Source organism: Leuresthes tenuis, unplaced genomic scaffold (assembly GCF_036924035.1).
Source record: "Leuresthes tenuis unplaced genomic scaffold, fLeuTen1.0.hap1 SCAF_24, whole genome shotgun sequence".
NCBI classification, from domain to species: domain Eukaryota; kingdom Metazoa; phylum Chordata; class Actinopteri; order Atheriniformes; family Atherinopsidae; genus Leuresthes; species Leuresthes tenuis.
In genome coordinates this window covers 29,652,936-29,677,096 of record NW_027325378.1, presented here as the reverse complement: position 1 = coordinate 29,677,096, position 24,161 = coordinate 29,652,936, and the positions used below count along the sequence as shown (strand labels likewise).

Below are 24,161 nucleotides of genomic sequence, written 5' to 3'. Positions count from 1 at the left end.
GTAATATAACCCATCTTCAGAAGCCCATTCTTCACATTACTATCAGAGGCAGCTTTTGCCATGCACACGGCGGATCTTCCCTGTTTGCGCCGTTGCCACAATAAAGAGATTATTAGAGCACTTCTTTTAACAACTGATAAGTCTCCAACTGATTTGTCTGAACTTAACTATCAGAAAACTAATTGCACATAATTACTGCACGTATTCATGGTTTGACGCAGTATTTGACTGCTTGTAATGTTTTTATTCACAGTCTGAGTTGACAAATGAAATATTTTACAAGGGAGGCAGTTTTTTGTTTCTCTTTCATTTCCACTATTTTCCAGATCATCTTCTCCCTGGCCCTCGTCCGAATTTGTTCTCTTCATTCTTGTTTATAATTGCCATCCCTGTAGTGATTTTCATCTCATAGTTCTTTCTTTCCTCTCTTCTTCCCGCTTCTCTGTTCAACATAAACAGATTTTTAATCTTTTTTCTCTCCCATATCCCCCCCACCCCCCACCCCACCCTCTCTACCCTGTCTACAGAGCCCTCAGATGGGGACCTTCATGGGCGTCTACCTCCCATGCCTTCAGAACATTCTGGGGGTCATATTGTTTCTGCGCCTTACCTGGATTGTTGGCACTTCTGGCATCTTGGAGTCCCTGGCCATTGTTGGCTTGTGCTGCTCATGTGTAAGTATTCCATTACTGTGATTGATGTGAGTCTGGTTTGACTCTTGACATATGCATAATTTATTCTTTATCAAGGGATTAAGTACAGACGTCATTAGTGCAATAATGTTTAAAGTGATGGAAAAATAAACTCCGTGTATATGCTCTGCTTTTTAATGCTTAATGAATATGATAAGAGCATAAGTTTCCATTTCTCAGATGTGTACTCTGTTTCTAATGGTATCGGCTTGACATGTAATCCGTCCATCTGTAAAATGTCAAAAACATAGCAACATGCACACCCACATACTGGCTAAACTTGCCAGATGATGGATTATTTCAGATTAATCATGGAGAGTACAAAACTGAAGCTTGGAGTATAATCTTAGTGGAGTGCTTTTAAACTCATAATGAAAAATTGGCAAAACGATCAATGATTAGAAGTTGAGAAGTCCCACTGAAACTATTCATAAAGAAGCAAATCTGGCAAATATTTATACTCCCTTGTGAATAATGCCTAATGGCTTTTATTGCTTTCTAGATTCAGAACAATTCCAATGTAATCTATTACATCTGTAATTCTGTGAATTTATGTCAGATTTCATAATAATGGGAACTCCATTTTCCTAATTAAAACCTATTCTGAGTGTGTGAGTGGGGTTAACCCTCCCTTGCATCTCTGCTGTTACATAAGAGAGACGAGCTTGCTCAGACGGATTAATGTTCATTTTCACTGCTTAGAGCATGTCTGACCTCAGATTGATGGTTCCATATCAGCCACCTGCTTATAGATCACATCTGGGGACATTATTACACAAGAAGTGTTCTTTAGATCTCGCTAGATCCAACATCATACATTTCCAGAAGTGATCTTTTTACACTGTTTGACATAACTTGTATTCTCTTTTGATTCTTCACTGAGCGAATCCTTTTCTTCTTTTAAAAAATTACAAAACGACAACTGTTGCTGAGGGATCCTTTGTGTTGCAGCAGAGACAAATGAAAAAATACTTCTGCCCCAGATACAGATATAAGGCTTCACACAGAGTTCAATATTTTTCCCCGCTGGTTGAGACAGATGGTCACCCTTCCTGGTTCTGGTTCTGATGGAGGTTTCTGCCTGTTAAAAAGGAGTCGTTTCTCTCCACAGTCGCACACTCAGGACGGGGGATTGGATTGAAGACAAGTTTCGGTGCAATCTGTTGGTTTCCTTAGCTAAGCTGCTTTTTTATTTGGCTTTGTATGAATGAATTGGACTAATTTGGAATTTAATTAAATGGATTTGATTGTATTATGATTGTATTATAATGAATTGGATTCTAATTGGGTTGAATTTGATTCCATCTTTGAAGTGCCTTGAAATGACATTTGTTGTAATTTGGCACTATATAAATAAGACTGAATTGAATTGAACGTTTTCCATAATCCCATCTCTGTCCTCTCGTCTGCACCTGGTTTAATTGCATTAACAAAGAAGAGACATTGCATTTTTAGGTCACTGCAGGCATTTCTGAAACACTTCCTAATCACCACCATTAACTGTATAGAAATTAGTAATGATATGGTTTGTTTTGGGATTCTTGAACATGAATGAACTCAGATTAGACCCTTAATTAGTATTGCCTGCTTTTTTCTAGGCAAGAACTTGATTATTGTTCATTGTGTTGTTTTCCCCAGATTTGCATTGTAAGCATTCCAACTGCTATCTTTTAATTCTGCTCTAACCCTAACCCATTCTTGTTTTCTGCCATGTTCATTTACTTTTAAGATCATGGTTCTATGTAAAATTAAAAAAGATTATACGTAAGATCTTAGTGAAGGGGAGATTAGTCTTGAAGGCCACATTATTTTTGAATGATAGATTTTTTTGGATAACAAAAGTTTGGACACCTACACATTAAATTGAATGTCTGCAAACTTCAAACTAGTTGTAAGCAACAATGTAAAATGCCCAGATTTTCACTTGGTATTTAGAGTTTCAACCATTTAGATTTTTGTCAGTTTTCCTTCCGGTCCATGAAAGAGGTTATTTGTTTTTTGGTTAAAACTTAGATTGTCTGTGAAACATTTAACCTTGAAGTTTAGAAAGTTCAACATTTGTCTTTCGATGCTCAAAAAGCTATGTACCACCACTGACACACATTGCTACGCAGTAGGAAATGTTTTGTGAAGAGAATTGTAAGGTTGCTTTATGGTTGCAATGGTGAGGACGTGGATTCCAGGTCTGAAAGTTGCTAGGAGTTCTGTCATTTATTTGTGGTCAAATCCAAGCTGCTGTGTAGCTGCTTAGGATTTCAATGGAAAGAGTGAGCTAATTGGTTTTACTCCAACTTGCCTTTAAAGCAGACATCCAGTAAAGAGCAAGGTTTATCTTTGTCATGTTCTTGTCTTTTCTCACTCTCCTCCTCTTGTCTATCCTCTCTTTCCTCTGTTCTATACCCTTGATGCTTCCAACCCTACTTCCTGTCAGCCTCAGAAGGATTCACTTGAACATCTTCTTTTCTCTTTTTTTCTTTGTACCCGTTTTATTGTCTCACTCTGCCCTTCTCTTTGTCCTGATCTTCCTGTAATTCGGACTGCACAGTTGGGTAATAGACTGATATAGATATCCTCAACAACATTTACTGATTTTACAGAAAAGCTTGTATCCATAACCAATCCAAAAGATTTAGAACATAAGCTCCTAAGAAGCTTGAATGCTTCCTAAGAAGCATTCAAAAGACTAAATGCTAGATTAACTCACCAAGGATCCCATTGTTGGGAAAAATTTGTTGTTTGAAAAAAGTTGTTTAGATATTAAAAAACTGGTGTGCAAGAATGTTTGCATTATTGGTCATTGGTTTCGATATAACATTGAAAATGTTTTTCACGGTACATACTGGCTGTTTAATAACTTTTTATGGACAACAGAGATATGAAAGCTGCCTTCTTCAAGAGTTTTATACTGAAGCTTTTGTTCCATCCTCTCATTTCTCCACAGACCATGCTGACAGCCATATCCATGAGCGCAATTGCTACTAATGGTGTTGTGCCTGGTAGGGTGCATTGGTTCTTCATCAGTATAGAATGGATAAGAAAACAAAGCTGTATGATGTTAATTAAGAAAGAGTCATTCCTGCTGTCTTTGCTCTCCAGCTGGAGGTTCGTACTATATGATTTCCAGGTCTCTGGGTCCAGAGTTTGGTGGAGCAGTGGGCCTGTGTTTCTACTTGGGAACAACCTTCGCTGGCTCTATGTACATCCTGGGTACCATTGAGATTTTACTGGTGAATGCCTCTTTGCACTTATTTTACCTCCATTAAGTATTTATCTATCCCCACCCTTGTTCATGTTGTTTTATATATCATGAGTTTTATTTTTATTTTTCAATACTAAATAAGCTCCAAAATGCTGCTAAATTTTCTAGTTTTCTATATTCAATGCCACTATTTTTGCTTTAGATGCTGGGATAAAACTTTACTACACATTAAGATAATAAAAAAAATAACTTGTATTATTACTAAAGGTGACTTGTTTATTTTGTTGTATTTGATTGATCCTGCCCACTTAGACTTACATCGTGCCTAAAGCAGCCATCTTTGTGGCAGAGAGAAAGGAGGATGAGGTTAATGCCCTGCTCAACAACATGCGTGTCTACGGGACATGCTGTCTTGCACTGATGGCAGTAGTTGTCTTTGTTGGGGTCAAATATGTCAACAAGCTAGCACTGGTCTTCCTGGCATGTGTAATTCTCTCGATCCTTGCTATCTACGCTGGGGTAATCAAGACCATCTTTGAGCCACCGGATTTTCCGTGAGTACAGTTTGAATAAACAACCAATTTTAGTATACTGCAATGCTGTATTGATCTATATAGTACAAAACTAACATCAAACTAGATTTATCATGCATTTAAATTTTTGTGCTGTAGTATGTATGATCACTTTAAATGATACATCTTCTACTTATCCTCTCTTCCACCACCCAGTGTTTGCATGTTGGGGAATCGCACTCTGAAGAACAACAATTTCGACAAGTGTTTGAAGACTGATCTTATAGGTAATCTGACAGTCACTACCAAACTGTGGAGGCTGTTCTGTGATGGGTCTGAGCTCAATGCCACCTGCAACGAATATTTTCTGAACAACAACGTGACTGAAGTGCAAGGCATCCCTGGACTGACCAGCGGAGTCATTTCAGGTAGGACCAGCATGTGGCAGAATTGAAAACAGAGTCTTTGACCTATTCTCAACACAATATCAGGATTACTCAAAACTTTTACCTGACATAATTATTTTTATTCAGCCTGAAATTAACCTAAACAAAAAACTGTATCGTATTGTACTAGCCAAAAGCTGATTTCATCCTTAATCACATGGGACTGCAGAGACAAAAAGTTATATTTTAGTAGCATTAGTGGCACTCAAAAGAGAAGACCACTGATGAAAATTCAGGTTATTATAGTTTCATAAGTAAGATTTCCTTGTTCTGATAAGTGTGCTGGTGGCCCTCCTGCAAATATTTCCACAATATCTAGGTTTCTGATATAACACTACGAACTCCTGTTCAAATACAGTGCCTTGTGTTACTATGTAAGTAAAACTGTTTTATTTATAAAACAGTGTCCTGATATAGTAGACCATTTGAACATAAATATGAATATGAAAATATGGAGCCAGCCCAGGGCACACTTTGGTTTGCACTGTTCTTTGATATTGGCACCACTGATTAAAAATTGTATCTTTAAAGCTTGAAATGTGCACCAGTCATTCTGAATTCATGAATTCAATTCTGAGTAATTCGGCACAATAATGGCATCATCGGTGTGAAATATATACGCATGTAGAGACGCTGGCATATACAAGTCTGTCCCAAGTCTTTTGTCAGAAAAACTGCAGCCCTCCAGGAGTTTTGATAACGGTCTTTAATAATGTCCCACATGAGTACAAGAAAACATACAATGTATACCAAGGTTTTATGTCCAGGTATCAGGGATCCAGCAAGAAAATGTGAACAGCTACCCCCAAATTCACTAAGTGAAAAGTGAGAGATAACCATAGGGACATTACTTTGTTATGTTGAAGTCCCCGCTGGTGAGGAGTGTTCTCATCTGTTTATTAGATGTCTGGCCTGTTCCTGAGACGGCAGTAATTCTGCACAGTTATCTACATAAAATGCTTGCAGCAGAGACTTCGCTTCTTACTCCTTCATTACCCTGTCATGATCAGGTTGGTCTGAAAAGAGTCGAAGACTCGGGAAAGAAAGTTTAGAAGTAATTTATTCAGTCCAAGGGTCAAAACTACTAAATCCAAGTTACAGAGGTCCCAAAAACACTAGCCAAAAATCGTGATCAGAAATGCAAGCGGGAATCATACATTAGGAACACTCATGAGAGAAAGACACTGGAACGCTGACAGGAACTGAAAAGACAGTCTGGCACAGAAGGGAAGGGGAACACAGCTTAAATACATGAGAAGATCTAGTCAGTGAGACACAGGTGAAGGAAATTAGTGCAGAGAGGTAATCACACAGAAGGGAACCTAAACAGGACGTGGAGATGGACACAGATATTTAAAAATAAAAGGAAAAACTAAACTAAAAAAGGGACTGTAAAGCTTCTGGATCCCAACAGTCTCCCTCCCAAACAGGGATTTAGTGGCAGGGACAAATGGGCTTTCCTACACATATTTGACGCAGCTGACGTGGAAGGTGGGGTGGATGCAGGATGATCTAGGGTTCTTGAGTCTGACATCAAGACAGTTAATAACTTTGGACACAAAGAAAAGGACCAAAGAATCGAGGAGACAACTTAGGGGATTCCACTGAGGTAAGTTCTTCTCTCCCGAGCATAGATAGGTGCAGGGTGATGATGGCAGTCAGCAGACTTTTTGTAAGCATTCAAAGAACACAGAAGGTTCTTTGTAGGACAGACCCACATCCCTTGACACCAGCAAACCATGGCAGCAGCAGAGGGTACACTCACCTCTGGTACCTGAAAACTACCTGGAAGGGAGTTAATCTAGTGGAGGCCGACGGGAGGGTGTTGTGAGCATACCCCACCCAGTGGAGCATCTTGGACCAGGTAGAAAGGTTTACAGGCTGTGATGTACCTGAGGCCCATCTCCAGTTCCTGGTTAAGCCCCTTGGTGTGCCCATCACTCTCTGGGTGCTACCTGGATGTGAGGCTCACTTTAGCCCCTACCAGCTGGCAGAGGGCCTATCAGAACTAGGCCACAAACTGTTGCCCCCAGTCAGACAGAGTATTTCTCGGAAGCCCAAACATCTGAATTTGATGGCGGGACCTCAGCCGTTCCCTTAGGAACTTAGGAAAGACAATGAATTTCACAATTGTAGAAAATCGACCACATCTATCAGCATGACTGTGTTACCTTCTGAATGTAATAATCCCTTAACAAAATCAACAGAGACATCGGACTAGGGGCGGTGTGGGACAGGTAGTGGTCAGAGTAAACCAGCTGGGGCATTTTAAGTTTTCTGTTGGGCACAGACTTAACAGGCCACAACATAATCAGAAACTTTCATTTTAATTACAGGTCACCAAAACCTTTTCTGGATTATTTGCACCTCAGGATGCCAGAAAGCCATGGAAGCATGAGTGTAAATTATAGAAGACTGGTAGATTTTGTCCTTCTTTTCAAGGAAGAAGAATCCCGCCTCCACAGGAGACGAGGAAGGCTGGTTTATGCCAGCCATAAGAGCATTGTTTATGTATTGTTTATAGCACAGTTGAAGGGGTGGAAGAGAGGTTGCCCTGGATTTACTAAATACCTCCTTCAGCTCCAGGTACCTTACAGATACACCCAAGAGACCAGGAAGCCCAGCATCCAAGCCCAATCCTAAAGTTTATTCAGCTGATCTGTGGGTTGGCAACGGAAAGCAGTTTTGTTGGGTTGTGTGCCTACCAGACATTTGTCTATCTTGGAGGCAAGATCCAACTCTGAAGGTAATTCTAATGGAGTCAAGTGATTTTTTTTTTTTAGTGCCTAGTGTTAGTTAACTGAAAAATGCATCTGATGGTGCTAGCTGGTTCCATCTGCTGTCAGCATCTAGAGTGCAAAACTTGATAGCTTAGATATGGATGGACTTTCTGCCCTGTTCAAATGCTACCAAAGCTGCCTCTCTACCTGGAATAGCCAACTGAGTTTAAAAGCCTCTGTAAACAATGGCAGCGAGTAAAAAACTGTGAATTGTTGGCTCCATTCAGCTGTTGTCCATGGAGGTGCTCCCACGGCTTCCGTTGCCTCGGTGCAGTTGCAGTTGCAGTCTGCTCAAGTCCTTGAAGTCGAGTGATGATATAATTTAAATGAGAAGACAGGATGGCACACAATACCTGTACATCAAAAGCTCAATTCCCTGGTCTACTAAGGAATCTTACCAATTCATTTCCTATAAGACAGAAACCTTGTCGGGTCTCCCCACCTAAACTGAAGGCAATGACAGAATTCATTGAGGGCATGCTGGAAGAGGATTTGATTGTGCTCTCCTGTTCTCCTTGGCCCTTTCTGTTGTTCTGATTTCCAAAAGGAGTGGCAAACCAAGGTTCTGTGGGGACAAAAGCACAATATACCTGCCCCAATCCCACAATTCAGGATATACTGTTTTCTGGGGCTGCTGTCTTCTCGTCACTGGACCTAAATAGTGGCTACTGGCAAGATGAAATGGATCTATCTTGAAGGACACCTTTTCACAGTGATGACAGATGCCCCTCTCCTCTGAATGTTTAAGACCACCAAACTTAGAACCTGAGTCATCAAGTGGCCTCTCGGGCTTCTAGAATTCACTTTCACTGTAGAGTAAGGCAAGGCACGGTAAGTTTATTTATAGATAACAATTCATACACAAGGAAATTTCAAAGTGCAGAAAAAGAATATATAAGAATATATAACACTGGGCCATACTCGCACCCCAGCTGAGCAGCCCTCATTACCATTTTGTGCCATCATCATTTCTTCCATAACATCTACAGAGCTCCCCATCACCAGTGAAGTGAAATGGAAGGCACAGCAGGAAGATCCACAATGTCAAACCTTGTATAAAAAAAATCTGGAAAATGAAGAAGTCCTCATCAATCAACATCAAGGAGTATCTCATCTGCCATGTTGTCACTTTTTTCCGTCACTAAAACCAACCAGGGGGAGATGATTAGTGAGGTTCCAAATAGGGAATTTGTCCAGACAATGGTTTGTTTGTCCTCACTTGATCCAGGAGGGAATCCAAAGTGAAGAGGAGGGTTCTGGCTGTGGTGCAGAGATTCTGAGTCAGTGGAGGGGCGAGCAGGCAGGTATGTGGAACAGGCTGGTGGGAGGAGTGTAACAATAAATGCCAGTTCAGGCATAGAAATCCAAGGCTAACCGCTAACCGGCGGGTCCAGACACTCTGGGCACGCTGAAGGTGGTGTTGAACAGAGTGAACCTCCAAATCCCTCTCCTCCTCAGGCAACTGCAGTGGTTGGTAGCCCAATGAGGCCTCAAAAGGAAATATATCGTGGCAGAGGATATAAGGGTGTTGTGGGCATACTCTATCAAGGGCAGGTGTCGGATCCAGGAAGGAGGATTATTAGTGGTAACACAGCAGAGAGCAGCCTTGAGCTCCTGATTTAGCCACACAGTCTGTCTGTTGGACAAGGGGTGGTAACCAGAACTTAATGAAACCTTAGCACCCAGAGCTGCACAAAAGGTTCGCCATACCTGTTGGATGAACTGGGGCCCCTGGTCGGACACCACTTCAGAGGAAATGCCGCGGAGACGGAAAACATGATTCAACGGGAGGTCTGCAGTCTCAGAAGATGAGGGTAGTTTGTCCAGGGGGACGAAATGAGCGGCCTTAGAAAAATGGTCAATGATGGTAAGAATGGTGGTTTTACCTTGTGCGGGAGATAGTACAATAACAAAATCCAGGGAGATGTGAGACAAGGCCAACCAGGAACCTCCAGAGGTTGCAGTAGTCCAGACTGTGGGAGGTTGGTACTTTTACTCCTGGCAAAAATAGTGCAAATAGTCATGTACTCTCTGGTGTCAGTCTCGAGGGACAGCCACCAAAAATAGTGCTTGAGAAGAGTGACAGTGCAGTGTATTCCAGGGTGACATGCAAACTTGGCGGTATGGGCCCTGTGGATAACAGCAGAACGGGCTGGAGCAGGAACAAAACGGTGGTCCGGGGGGCCAGTGCCCGGGTCCAAGGCCAACCCTTGACGAATCTGGTTGTCGACCTGCCAAGAAATGTCTCGCACCAGGCAGTTCAAGGGAAGAATCTGGGCTGGTTCTGTAGTTTCTTCTTCAGGAGAAAACTGTCTGGATAGGGCGTTAGGCTTAATGTTGCGTGTACCTGGACGATAAGAGATTAAAAAGTTGAATCGGTCAAAAAATTAAGACCAACGGGCTTGGCGGGAGTTAAGCCTCTTTGCACATTGGATGTAGGAGAGGTCTTTATGATTAGTCCAAACTATGAACGGTTGCTTTTACGCCCACCAACCAATGCCTGCATTTTTATAAGACTGATTTGATGGAGCTCCCAATTGCTCCCAATTGCTCACTTCATAATTCTGCTCAGTAGCTGACAGCCGTCAGGAGAAAAAGGCTCAAGGGTGAAGTTTCCCCTCATTCAGACCCCTGGGACAGAATGGCACCCTCCCCTGAGTCAGAAGCATCCACCTCCAGAATGAATTACAGTTTGGTGTTAGGCTGAGTGAGGATGGGTGATGAGGTGAACCTGTCCTTGAGCCATTGGAAAGCCAGATCAGCAGTAATTACGAATCAAACGACGATAGACCTTTGCAAAACCCAGAAATCTTTTAAGTTACTTATGGTTTGTGGGAGAAGGCCACTCTGGCACAGCCTTGATCTTCTCCGGATCCATGTTCACCTGCCCGCTCTGGAAGATGTAGCTGAGAAAGGAGACACATGTTCATCAAACTCGCATTTTTCAGCCTTGACAAAGACGCGGTTCTCCAAAAGCCTTTGAAGAACCCAACGGACATGTTGTTTGTGCTCTGCAGGAGACTTAGAGAAAGTCAAAATATCATCAGGATAAACAAACACAAACTGATTTGAATAGTCTCTCAAGAGATAATTTATAAGGGCTTAAAACATTGCGGAAGCAGTAGTGAGGCCCGAAGGATATGACTAGGTATTGAAAGTGGCCTAAGGGTGTATTAAGGCAGTTTTCCACGCATCCCCTTCACGAATCCCGACCAGATGATAAGCGTTGCTAAGATCAAGTTTGGAGAAGATGGTTGCACCCTGAATGGGTTCAAAGGCAGAGGAAATAAGATCCAAGGGATATTTATTCCGAACATTAATCTGATTTAACCCCAAAAATCGATGCAAGGTTGCAGGGTCTTATCCTAAGGGTGATAGGTGTGGTTTTGTGTGTGATGTACACCTCCATCTAGCACTGATACTTATTTCTCTGAGGTTAAATAAGTTCTCATCACCATTCAGTTTTTTAAAAAACTAGTCAGCCAGTCAGTGGCTGAATTCATTATGGAATTCCGCATCTTGTCAGCCGATACGGGGTGGCTAGCTAACCCTCTCTAGGGAGTTCTTCTGAATACACTCAATGAACAGATAAAGAACCAGTTAGCCTCGTGAGAGGAGGCGTCCTTTTTCGAGGACTTAGTCACTCTAGCTATTCGAATCGACAACTGGCTAGCCGAGCGCAGGCTCGTATACTTGGCTGTGTATACCTGGCATATATCCAGAAGATACTTAGCCAGTTCAAAACAGTCTACTCTAATAGACTTTGGACTCCTGTAGGCCAGGAGGATGAAAGCCCTGTCATGGAGACATACAGCCCTTCAATAAAAAATCTTCAACAAAAATATGGTGAAAATTAAAGTGAAATGGCATCTTGCATTGTGATGGAAAAACTGACTTATATAACTAGAAGACAGGCAGAGGAATTTGAAGAAATGTGGAAACCTCTGGTTGGCTTTCTTATGTGTCAGTCAGAACAGGGACTTTTTTGTTTTTACTTTTCTTTTAAATATTTTACTTCATTTTACATGTTTCATACATGTATTTCTGTATTTTTGATTATTATTTGACAAAAGTTAATGCAAATATTGTTGAAAAAAACAAAAACAAACTTCTCTTCGACCCAATCCCCCGTCCTGAGCGTGCACAAGGTGATAGTGGAAAGAAAAAACTCCCTTTTAACAGGAAGAAACCTCCATCAGAACCAGAACCAGGAAGGGCGGCCATCTGCCTCGACCAGCTGGGGGTTGAGAGGACAGGAAAGAGGGGACAACAAGCACCGTAACACCAGGCTAGGGATAGGGATACCTGCTGAGAGAGAGAAACACAAGTTAATGACAGCAATGATGTCATATGTACATGGAGAGTAAAGAGAGCAGAGGGAGGAGAGGTGCATCATGGGAGGTCCCCCAGCAGTCTAGGCCTATAGCAGCAAGGGATGTGTCAGGGTCACCTGAGCTATCCTTAAGTATAAGCTTGATCAAAAAAGGAAAGTTTCAGCCTGATCTTAAAGGTAGAGAAGGTTTCTGCTTCCTGAACCCAAACTGGCAGCTGGTTCCACAGAGAGGGGCCTGATAACTGAAGGCTCTGCCTCCCATTCTACTTTTAGAAACTCTGGGAACCACAAGTAAACCTGTCTGAGAGCAAAATGCTCTGTTAGGAAAATATCCAACTATGAGATCTTTAAGATATGATAGATACAGAGCAAATTCTAAGCAAAGCTAATATTATGTAAAGGCTGTCCATTAAATCAGATTTACTGCTAACTCTCAGCAAAAAATATTACTATTTCTGCTTATGTTATCCTTCCTGATCTCCTTAAAGGTATTCTTTCCCTGTGGATTCAAATTTATTTGAAGAAAGTATTTACTAGACTGGGGATTGGACAAACTCTTTGTGGTCTTCCCCACCCAGCTGACAGATCCCTTTTGTTCCGGTATTATGGGAACATAATTGATGTATTGTGACTTGCATTATCTTTTATTTCAACCACTCATATGTTTAACATTTTTTAGTTGTAGGGTACTTTTTTACAGTTTTGTTCAGTTTGTTCAGCCAGTGAGTCAATGGAACCATTTGGTAGAACTGTATCTAAGGCTCAAAATTATTTTTACCACCAACTGTGGGTGTTTCAAAACACTGTATTTTTTTTGCTATGGAACAAAGTAATACATGCGTATATGTGTGTCATTTTGTCTTTTTTTTTCAATTAATTCCACAAATAAAATACATTCATTAACTGCCAGACAGGCACAAGTCTATTTTATCTTCATCGCTTTGATCTCACTCTATAAATTACTCTCACAAATATTCAACAGTGTTATGGATATGTTTTCTTATCTGTCTTCCTCTCAAAAGTGACATATTTAAATGTTTGGTTGGGCAAATAAGACAATGTGTTCAAGCTTTCTACAATACCAGAAACCAGGTACAAAAAACTGTGTTTTCTGACTAGGACTGTGTACACACACAAGGGCAGAAATGTGCAATCGCACTCTTTACACCAGATTTGTAAAGCTGTGTGTACTTTCTAAATCATAATCATCATTCAACTACACACAACCTAACCTTAGCCATGAAAGCATGTAGACACATTATTATTAATTTTCTATTAAAAACATGGGTCGCACCCCTACTTAATAGACTAAGTAATACAAACAGTAAAGAAAAGAGAAATTTAGACACTCATCAGTGAAGCATGGTTTGTGTTTGTATGCACTGTTTATGTATCTGGATTTGGTGTTGTCTCGAGTACTGATTTCTGTCTCTCCTGTAGAAAACATGTGGTCAGAGTATGGTCCCCTTGGCAAGTTGGTAGAAGACAAGAAGCTTACAGGCATTGGGGGAAGTGACCCTACCAAGGACATTTACTTGCCCTATGTCATCAATGATATCACCACTTTCTTCACATTGCTCGTCGGCATCTACTTCCCCTCTGTCACTGGTGAAACACTGATTAAACAATGCACTCAAAAACACACACACAAACAAACACAATGTATTTGCCTTGTTGTTTGTGTTAACATGCAGTAGTTTTTAATGTGCAGTCTGGTCTGATTTGATGGTTGATTTTCTGTTGTGATGACTTTCAGGTATCATGGCTGGTTCTAACCGGTCCGGTGACTTGAGGGATGCCCAGAAGTCCATTCCCATTGGGACCATCCTGGCTATTGCTACCACCTCTGTCATCTGTATCCTTACACTGTAACACAGATACATTAAAAAGGGCACAGATGGAAAGAGTGTTTATACAGAGTAACAAAATAGTTCTTTCAAAGTGGTTAGATTAGAGCTTGTAGTTATTGTGCTGATGTTGTTTTCTTTTGCTACCAGAGTTGTATGTTATAGGGTTAGATTATAGGTTAGGAATACTTAGGTTGTTGGACAGGAATTAAGCCATGGTAAAAGACAACCACCAGTTACCACATGTGTCATCCCTGTAATCTATCTGAAGCTTTGAATGTAGATTAATTTTATTACCTTTAGCAGTTCTTCTCAGATATCACCTGTGTGGTTCTGTTTGGTGCATGTATTGAGGGAGTCCTGCTTCGAGACAAGTAAGAGTTAAACATAAATACAAATGTCTTATTGTGATTGGCTCATTCTTCTCCTGCTACACTATCAACATCAGCAAGTTGCACAGCTATAGCACTCCAATTGGAGGCTTATCATAACTATCAGTACACAAATATATGTGAGCACGAATGTTCAATGACACATCAGCCCCCAGTGTAGAATATATAGATCACCTTTGACATTCTCTTAATTAGTCCACGAAGCATTTCATTTGTGCATTTGCTGGTTCTCTATGACCTGATCGAAGCATCTCAGGTCATCAGGCCTCATTATTTTTCCACAGTCAGGGTGAGATTCAGTCAAAATCACTCTCACAATATTAGTATTGTGGCAAGCCAGTGTGTGCGTGTGTGTCTGGGTGTGTCTATGTATGTGTGTGTGTGTGTGTGTGTGTGCGTATGTACACAATAACTTCTTGCACAGTTTGCTGTGTTTTGTTTTATGATTACCGTATTTCCGGGCTATAAGTTGCATCAATCAAAAAATGCGTCATGTCGAGAAAAAAAAATGTATCTGCCACACTTTGGCCGATGGGGATGTTATGATCTGGTGACATGTAGTCAAAGTCAAAATCAAATTTATTTGTATTTTTATGTACAAAACAATTTAAAGTGCTTTACATGTTTAGATGCATGTGAATGCTAGCATGCATTGTTCCTTGCAGAACACTGTAATACATCCAGAGGAGCAAATGGAAGTTCAATTCAGTTCAACGGTTTTCAACATTCTTGGTACAGACATGTGTCTTCACATGTGAATGATTACACCATCTGTCGTTAACAAGCACTGTAATTCCTCTTCCTTTACTGTTACCTTTCTGTCTGCAATCTCAGTCTGTCTGTGTAATATTTCATCTGTCAGTGATCTCACATTTGCATTGGCGAATCGATAACAGAATCCCTTAAATTTAAATCTCCTTTCTTTCCAATTTGTTCCAGCTCGGCAACAGGAGTAAAATTGTATAGTTCTGGGCCATATACCTTCCCAAGAAACACGTTTTGTGCTATAGAAAAGAGCAAAGGTTTTCAACATAAGCATGTAATATCCTGAGTTATTATTTATAGTCTGCCTAATGCTTATTTTTGTGTTGCAGATATGGTGACTCAGTGAAAGGGAATCTTGTTATAGGCACGCTATCCTGGCCCTCACCCTGGGTTATTGTGATTGGCTCATTTTTCTCCTGCTGTGGGGCAGGTCTGCAGAGTTTGACCGGAGCCCCTCGACTGTTGCAGGCTATCGCACGAGATGGCATTGTTCCTTTCTTACAGGTTAGACAGGAACATTCAACACATTGTAGTCAGGGAAGACTTCATCTTGATGTGCTTCAGCTTTGCCACTTGACTGTGTGTATTCACTCAAAGGTGTTTGGTCATGGAAAAGCTAACGGAGAACCTACCTGGGCTCTGCTGTTGACTGCTGGGATCTGTGAGATTGGCATCCTCATTGCCTCCCTGGACGCTGTAGCTCCTATCCTCTCTATGTCAGTAACTACATGAACAGTAATATTACACATAATTTTTCCATGAAAGCAGACCATCAGATGAAGTCTGTGATCCTTCAATTTAGATGATAAGAGAGTAGTGTTTTGCCCCCCCCCCCCAACAGGTTTTTCCTCATGTGCTACCTGTTTGTCAACCTGGCCTGCGCTGTTCAGACTCTGCTGCGAACGCCTAACTGGAGACCACGCTTCAAGTACTATCACTGGTGGGTGTGGGACTACATGTCATTACAGAAAGGCATTAAAAAAAATGTGGTTTGTGTGATGATGGCTCTAATTGAAATACACGCCATAGCACAGGCTGAGAACAAAGGTTCAAAGACCACCATTTTTAGTTATGGGTTTTAATAATTTCCACTTAGTCCCTAAGCTTCTCAGCTTTTCATTCTGAATGACTTTAATTTAATTGATATACCTCAGTAAAGGTGCTGACAATGTTAATCCTTTGTATGAATGGGTGAACATTAAATTAATTAAAGTTTAAAGTTTAATCTTTTTTTTCTCCATCAGGGCTCTGTCCTTCTTGGGAATGAGCTTGTGTCTTGCCCTCATGTTCATCTCCTCGTGGTATTATGCTATAGTTGCCATGGCCATTGCTGGTTGCATCTACAAATACATTGAATATCGAGGGTAAGGCTGACTTTTTTTGCAAATATTTCTTTGGTTTAAAAGATATCTCAGGTATGTGCAGTAGATCCTTGATATGGAACTGTTCCTATTTGTTGGAAGAAAAACTGAGTTGACACAATGAGAACTGAACCGGAGGAGTAAAGGACAACACATAAATGGATTATACGGATGTGTGGACCAGTACATTTTTTACATCCACTGTTACATCGCCACAGTGTTACTCATGCTCACTCATGTTGCTTCACATAAATTGGTTCTGTATCTACCCAAAACTGAACTGAACTATAGCAAAGATAGCTAAGATATAGCTAATCTTTATGCCATTCTCTGTTATTGTTTTTTATCATTGATATATTTTTACATTTTTCGATGATGCTGTATTATATTCAATTGTTTTCCTCAATAGGGCAGAGAAGGAGTGGGGCGATGGCATCTGCGGGCTCTCCCTTAATGCAGCCCGCTACGCCCTCATTCGCCTTGAGGATGCTGCACCACACACCAAGAACTGGAGGTAAAGGATATTTTGTGTGTGACTGTGTTCCCCATGGATGTAGTTGGAGTTAACGTAGTACCACTCGTCACTGCTTGGGTACACAATTAGGAAACAGAAATAGACACAAGGTGCATTTTGAAAATCTCTTGGTTCTCAACATAATCTTCCACAGTCTGTGATAAGCTCTCATATTGCACAGAGGCCCACACAGGCTGACATTGTGAGCTGACTCTTGAAAGGCCAAACCAGTTTCAATAACTTTCTTGGCTTGTTAAGTGTGCATACACTATTTAGCTGTTTGCTCTTTTCAGTCATAAAGGCGATAAGGAGAGCTTCTATTTTAGCAGCTCCTACACCACGCCTAAGACAATCCAAACTCTGTTCATGTGTCGTCCCACGATGGTGGAATGACCTACCGAGCGCTACCAGAACAGGGGCGTCCCTGTCTATCTTCAAGAAGCTCCTGAAAACCCAGCTCTTCAGAGAGCATCTCCTATCCCAGCACTTACCTTGTACTTCCCTACCCCCTCTATCTCTGCACTTTATCTTTCTGCACTTCCTTCTATGCCTGCACCCTATCTCTACTCTGTCACCTCTGACATAGTCAGACTGGTGGTTTCCTTCTATGTAGTTTAGTGTTTGCTGTTTATATAGCTGTTATATCTTCATTTGTAAGTTGCTTTGGATAAAAAAAAAGCATCTGCTAAATGCATAAACATATTTTTTTTTTTTTTTACCCTGTTCGTGTTAACCTTGTGCATAATATCTCCACAAAGATTCCTGTATCGTTGAGTGAAAACCAATGAAAGTGTAAAATTGTTCCGACAGGCACTCTTCAGAAATAATCTGCTTTACAAAGAGCTGTTCATTTACTTGGCTAGTATATCAAATACTGGATACATTAATTTTGTTTGTTACACCTGATAATCATGCTGTTCTGTAGCATCCATCCATCCATTTTCTATACTCACTTAATCTGCTGTTTGGGGCATGGGGGGGCTGGAGCCTATCCCAGTGGTCATTGGGTGAGAGTCAGGGTGCACTGTGGACAGGTCTCCAGCCCATCACAGGGCCACACAGAGACAAACAGTCACACACATGCTTACATTCACTCCTAAGGACAATTTAGAGCCATTAACTTAACAGGCATGTTTTTGGATGGTGGGAGGAAGCCAGAGTACCCAGAGAGAACCCACGCATACACGGGGAGAACATGCAAACTCCACACAGCTCCAGCTGGGAGTTGAACCTGGAACCTTCTTGCTGTGAGGCAATGGTGCTAACTACACCACCGTGCAGCTCCTGTTTTGTGGCACAATTATATATTTGTTGCTTTCTAACCCTAACCCCTAACGTATTTGATAAGATATAGGAATAAAATAATCATTTGTGCGCATCCTCCACCTGTAAAAAGAATGACGTCTGATGTTGTCTCCATTGTCTGTTTTGCTCTTTCTATACCCAGGCCTCAGTTGTTGGTGCTTCTGAACCTGGACTCTGACCATGGAGTCAAACACCCTCGTCTGCTCTCCTTCACTACTCAGCTGAAGGCAGGAAAAGGCCTGACGATAGTGGGCAACGTTTTAGAGGGAACCTACCTCATTAAAGAGACAGAGGCAAAGAAGGCTGAGCAGGTATGGTAGACATGTGCAGACAGGTGGGAAAGAAACAAACCAAAAGTATCAGTCAAAAGTTTGGACACACATGCTCATTCAAAATCAATTGTTGTGCTGGCACTATTTAGTATTTCAATTTGTTTTAGCCTCATACAGAACCCTGTTTTCCCAAAAGTGAGATGTGTTTTATACCACCTGCTTCAATATCCATTTATTGGTGCCTATGTATGGTGTGAAAATTTATTATTGAGGAGTATTACAAAGTCACCTCAAGATCCAACAGCAAATCTCCCTTGTCAGTCAGGATTTACAGATTAAGATCAGGCCTTACGTGTAAACACTGACATCTGTTGGCCAAACTATGCAAGTAATATGGCTCTTCCAACCAGATTTGACTTGTGTCCTCATAGGTCATTTGAATTTGTGGACAATTTCTTTCTGTAAAAGTAAGCTTGTACACATCTCAGATTGTACAGACTTCTAACTGCTGAATTAATTAGTATGAATGGTCTGTCAGGATACCAGGGAGACACCAGTGCTTGAACTATTTGAGCAATGATGGTATCTTTTCCAGTAATCTATATTCTTTGTAGCCAAATTATATATGGCCGGCACACGGGGCACCAACAATATATATTTATAGCGGACACACGTAGCGTGATGTGATAAGATATAAGGATTTATCCGAAAGTTCTCACGATCTGACTAAGCCTTATTTTAGCTTGTTTAGGGCACCACCTTCAATCGAAGGAAAAAGACAGAATCTTACAATTCTGGTATGTTAAATTAATCATCAATGATTAATAAATTCCAGTCTCCTATAGTCGCTACTCGTGAATTCTCATTTTGTTGGACTCACACGTACGTAAAGAACACCGGTTGATTTTATATATGTATATATATGAACCATTTATTAAAATGATATGACCAAAGACATGAACCTTAAGACAACAGGAGAAATGCTTTGAATATGGATGATTATATAAGAAACACTTAGTGAATTGAAAAGAACTAAGGGGAGGGGATGGATGGATACCGGAATCATTCAAATAGTCTAGGTTTGTTACTATCTGAATTTAAAGGCTAACAGCTTGGATTAATTTATCATTTTAACAGCGAATTCTCTCGACACCCACCGCATACCGTCTGAAATGTAAGAACAGGGCGGATCTTACAGTTAGGTCAGCTCCGAACCACAGATAATCGGCAGCAGGTCCCACTGGGTCTCTCTTGGTTCCGCGTCTCACGGCCTTCGTTGTGGTTGACTTTCGGGGACTGGACCGGTCGCTTTCCTGGGTTCCTTCTGGTAGCTTGAAGACAAACGGGGTGGTGTGTCGGAATTCAACGCAAATAATGATAAAACTGTCCAAGGGTCGAGTTGGTTTTGGTTGCTGACCAACTCTGATGAGGTGAACTTAAATTCACCAAAGATTGACAAAAAGGTGGACAAGCTTAATGCTGGCTCCTTTTGGTGATCAAAAATAGGTGAGGAAGCTGCAGCAGCAGAGTTTAAAATGCTCTATAGAGAGGAGACAGGATGACGGACGAACAAAAACGTAAAACTTTCTACTACATTCTTCTCTTTCTGTCTTTGTTCGGACCTTCTTCTTCCATCTCATCTTCCTCTCCTGCCATTTTTAAAGACTCCACAAGACTCTCATTCCATCGATCTTAAAACGCTCTGCTCTTTATCTTCTCTACTGATCTGAACTGCTGAACTTTCAATATCCTGACTTTTTCTCGTGGTTTCCGGAGTTTGATTCGCGGAGGCGGGGCATAATGTAGGCCTACGCTACACTTTCAGCCAATGGTATGCCTGAAACTGTTGTGACGTCTGCCTGGGCGTATTTTGTAAGGCTTCAAAGCAACTTGACTCCTCCATTCCTCCGTCTCATAAACATTTGTTCAGAGGATTCTAAAAACACCATAACTTGTTAAGATATAAAGGGTAAAGATATAGCATAAACGTAGGATATAAAGACGGCAAAACAACATAACAAAACATAACATAACATGATGGTTATGAGTCTCAAAATTCAGATGGATATCTGTAAAGTTATGACATATGAATAACGAACCAAACAATGTTATATTCCTGTGTTAAACATGAAATGCAACAAGAAACAGCAGGAAAACATTGGTTAACAGTTGCATTATTTCATATAAATATCACATATCACAAGTTGTTGACTTCATTTTGGGTTTAACTATTCAGTACTACGAACCAATAGCTGGCAGTGTGGCTCCATAAGCTGATTGGTAATTTTCCAAAAATGATAATATCTTCTGTATCGTTCCACGTACGATCGTGAAAAAGGTATTAAAATGCAGTACTTGTACAAAGATATAAAGCACATTTAATACAGTTTCAAGATTCAGCTGAAAGTGAATCTGGGTGAGGTTATTTCAAAGGTTCCATGAGGCATCTGCTTCTGGTTTGCATCAGAGTCAGGGCAAATGTCACCTTTCATTTATTTTTACCCAGATAGGGTCAGAAGTGTCCTGTTCTGTTTTTCCCAATACTCTCCTGAGAGGGTCCGTTTGCTCAGCTTAGTTAGCGCTAAGCTATTAATGGATTTACCTAAATTTATGGCACATGTCTGTGGAAAGAGGGGCTGAGAAACTCCCCCCAAAATGCTTTCATGGGCAAAGGTTAGTGTAAATCTGAGGATCTCTGGTCCTTATACACGAACATCTCCACACCAGCACGTGGGAGACTTCCAAAGTTTGAATTAAATTCCACACTTGAGTTCGCTACACTATCAACATCAGCAAGTTGCACAGCTATAGCACTCCAATTGGAGGCTTATCATAACTATCAGTACACAAATATATGTGAGCACGAATGTTCAATGACACATCAGCCCCCAGTGTAGAATATATAGATCACCTTTGACATTCTCTTAATTAGTCCACGAAGCATTTCATTTGTGCATTTGCTGGTTCTCTATGACCTGATCGAAGCATCTCAGGTCATCAGGCCTCATTATTTTTCCACAGTCAGGTGAGATTCAGTCAAAATCACTCTCACAATATTAGTATTGTGGCAAGCCAGTGTGTGCGTGTGTGTCTGGGTGTGTCTATGTATGTGTGTGTGTGTGTGTGTGTGTGTGTGTGTGCGTATGTACACAATAACTTCTTGCACAGTTTGCTGTGTTTTGTTTTATGATTACCGTATTTCCGGGCTATAAGTTGCATCAATCAAAAAATGCGTCATGTCGAGAAAAAAAAATGTATCTGCCACACTTTGGCCGATGGGGATGTCATGATCTGGTGACATGTAGTCAAAGTCAAAATCAAATTTATTTGTATTTTTATGTACAAAACAATTTAAAGTGCTTTACATAAAATAAAAACATTGCAGCAGGGAGCGGAACAAGCATTAAGAATATGTAAAAGAATATAAATAGAAAGAAATGAAATAATTAAAATGAATTAAAACAAGCAACAGTCTTGATAAGTTAAACGATACCGTGCAGATTTCATGCATAGACACATGAGAAAAGAAATGTTTTTAACCTGGATTTAAAAAATGTCTACATTTGGTGACAGTTTAATCTCCTCTGGCAGTTTGTTCCACTTGTATCCTTGGATACAAGTCCTTCGATCTAAGAGCTCTGCTGGGTTTATATTCTCTGAACATATCACAGATGTATTTTGGGCCTAAAATGTTCTGGGATTTGTAAACCATCAGTAGGCTTTTAAAATCTATTCTGTGACTAATTGGAAGCCAGTGTAAAGATTTTAAAACTGGTGTGATGTGTTCAGATCTCTTAGCCCTGGTTAAAACTCTTGCAGCAGCGTTCTGGATGAGCTGCAGATGTTTGATGCTCTTTTTGGGAAGTCCAGTTAAAAGACCATTACAGTAATGGAGTCTACTGGAGAAGAATGCATGGATGAGTTTCTCCTGGTCTTTTTGGAAGAGAAAACCTTTAATTCTGTTCATGTTTTTGAGTTGGTAAAAAGCTGCCTTGGTGACAGCTTTGATGTGGCTGCTGAAAGTCAGATCTGAGTCTATCAACACTCCAAGGTTACGAACTTGGTCAGTGATTGTAACGGCCCGAGTCTCAAGATATTTACCAATGCTGACCCTCTTCTCTTTGCTACCAAACAGAACGATCCCAGTTTTGTCTTCATTGAATTGTAGAAAATTCTCTCTCATCCAGGAGTTTATTTCCTCCAGACACGGACACAGTACATCTGCTGGGCTGCAGTCGTCTGGTGACAGAGACACATAAAGTTGTGTATCATCTGCATAACTGTGATAATTGATGTTAAAGTTCTGTAATATCTTACCCAAAGGGAGCATGTACAAGTTAAACAGAAGAGGTCCAAGAATGTGTCTGTGTTGTGTTCAGTTACCTGCTTTTCAATGAACTCACGGAAACTGTCGACCTTGGTTTGGAAGTCTGCTGGCAGTTTCTGACACACTGTCGTCCGAGCTCTGATAGAGAAGCGGTTGCGTTGCATGAAGCGGTAACACCAAGAAGGCCCACCTGCAGTGTTATTTATATTCATGTCCTTGGCAAGTACCAGGGCGTGGAGACGTAACTGCACCGTTGACGAGCCTCTCCCGGCAGTACGTTGTTGAAGCACCCCCCCTGTGGACTCATCGCTCCTGCTCTGGCCATCTCGCTGTCAGACCGCAATTAGCTCTCTTTGTTTTTTCATTGCAGTAAGATTAAGCTCTGCTTTTCGCCACTCCCTCACAAGTTTCTCACTCACTCCAAACTTTCTTTCTGCTGCTCAATTGCCCTTTTCGGCTGCATATTGTAATCTTCAGAATAGAAAAAACATTTATTTCTCAGTTGTCTTTAAGTTAATGTTTCAGTGGTACAGGAGCAGCATATAGTTATCACAAGCATAGAGTGTCCTCTCGTGGCTGTAGATAGCAATGTTTACTTCTTGGTTCATGTCAGTCAGTATGAATTAACATTTAAAAACATGTTAAATTATATATATTTTGATTTATAAGTCGCACCTGACTGTGAGTCACAGGACCAGCCAAACTATGGAAAAAAACTACGACTTATAGTCCGGAAAATATGGTATGTTGATTTGTTGGGATTTACATAAAGATTTGTGATTGATTGAGATTAATTTTCTTTAGTCTATTTATTATCATTATTGGGTTGTTTTTCTTTTTGTCATCCACTACGCTATCAGTCCTGTATTAAGATATATGTTTTCCTTCATAACTCCTCCAAATGGTCTGTCTTCTGCTGGTTTTCCATCTTTTTTCCTTTAGAACATCAAGTCTTCCATGTCTGCCGAGCGCACCAAAGGTTTCTGTCATGTTGTGGTGTCTTCAAACCTCAGAGATGGAATCTCCCACCTCATCCAGTCTGCAGGTTTAGGGGGTATGAAGCACAACACAGTCCTAATGGCCTGGCCTGGAACCTGGAAACAATCCAATGACCCGCAGTCATGGAGAAGCTTCATAGGTAAAGTGTAGGATGAGTATGTGTGGATGAGTGCATTTCATTTGCCAGTTTATTAGGTACATTTTGGTAAAGTATTTTTCTATTCTAATCTATTTCTATTGTTGGTCTGAGTTACTGTTGTATGCTGCTTTAGTTTTGTCCAGGTGGACATGCTGCATTGATTTAACAAGTGCACTCACAGAAGTACAAAATCATAGCGTATTGTTATAAAATAAGCTATGACCCAGTTCAAAAGGAGGTACAAATAATGGTTTTCACAGGGTACAGGGAGGATGAAG

The 24,161-nt window shown here is 40.8% G+C and overlaps 1 protein-coding gene across 5 annotated transcripts in view; it reads left to right on the top strand.

The window, feature by feature from the left end:
• The window catches only part of slc12a7b (solute carrier family 12 member 7b), a 92,974-nt gene that overhangs the window by 54,843 nt on the left and 13,970 nt on the right, over nt 1-24,161 (top strand). For all 5 annotated transcript variants that reach the window (XM_072378817.1, XM_072378816.1, XM_072378820.1 and 2 more), the window contains exons 4-18: nt 528-674; nt 3,634-3,688; nt 3,789-3,919; nt 4,204-4,445; nt 4,620-4,831; nt 13,403-13,570; nt 13,719-13,817; nt 14,126-14,183; nt 15,296-15,470; nt 15,564-15,682; nt 15,808-15,906; nt 16,211-16,330; nt 16,737-16,841; nt 18,289-18,457; nt 23,688-23,883. In XM_072378817.1, coding sequence (XP_072234918.1) covers nt 528-674; nt 3,634-3,688; nt 3,789-3,919; nt 4,204-4,445; nt 4,620-4,831; nt 13,403-13,570; nt 13,719-13,817; nt 14,126-14,183; nt 15,296-15,470; nt 15,564-15,682; nt 15,808-15,906; nt 16,211-16,330; nt 16,737-16,841; nt 18,289-18,457; nt 23,688-23,883 — 2,095 coding nt within the window. The remainder of the gene's footprint in view (nt 1-527; nt 675-3,633; nt 3,689-3,788; nt 3,920-4,203; nt 4,446-4,619; nt 4,832-13,402; nt 13,571-13,718; nt 13,818-14,125; nt 14,184-15,295; nt 15,471-15,563; nt 15,683-15,807; nt 15,907-16,210; nt 16,331-16,736; nt 16,842-18,288; nt 18,458-23,687; nt 23,884-24,161) is intronic.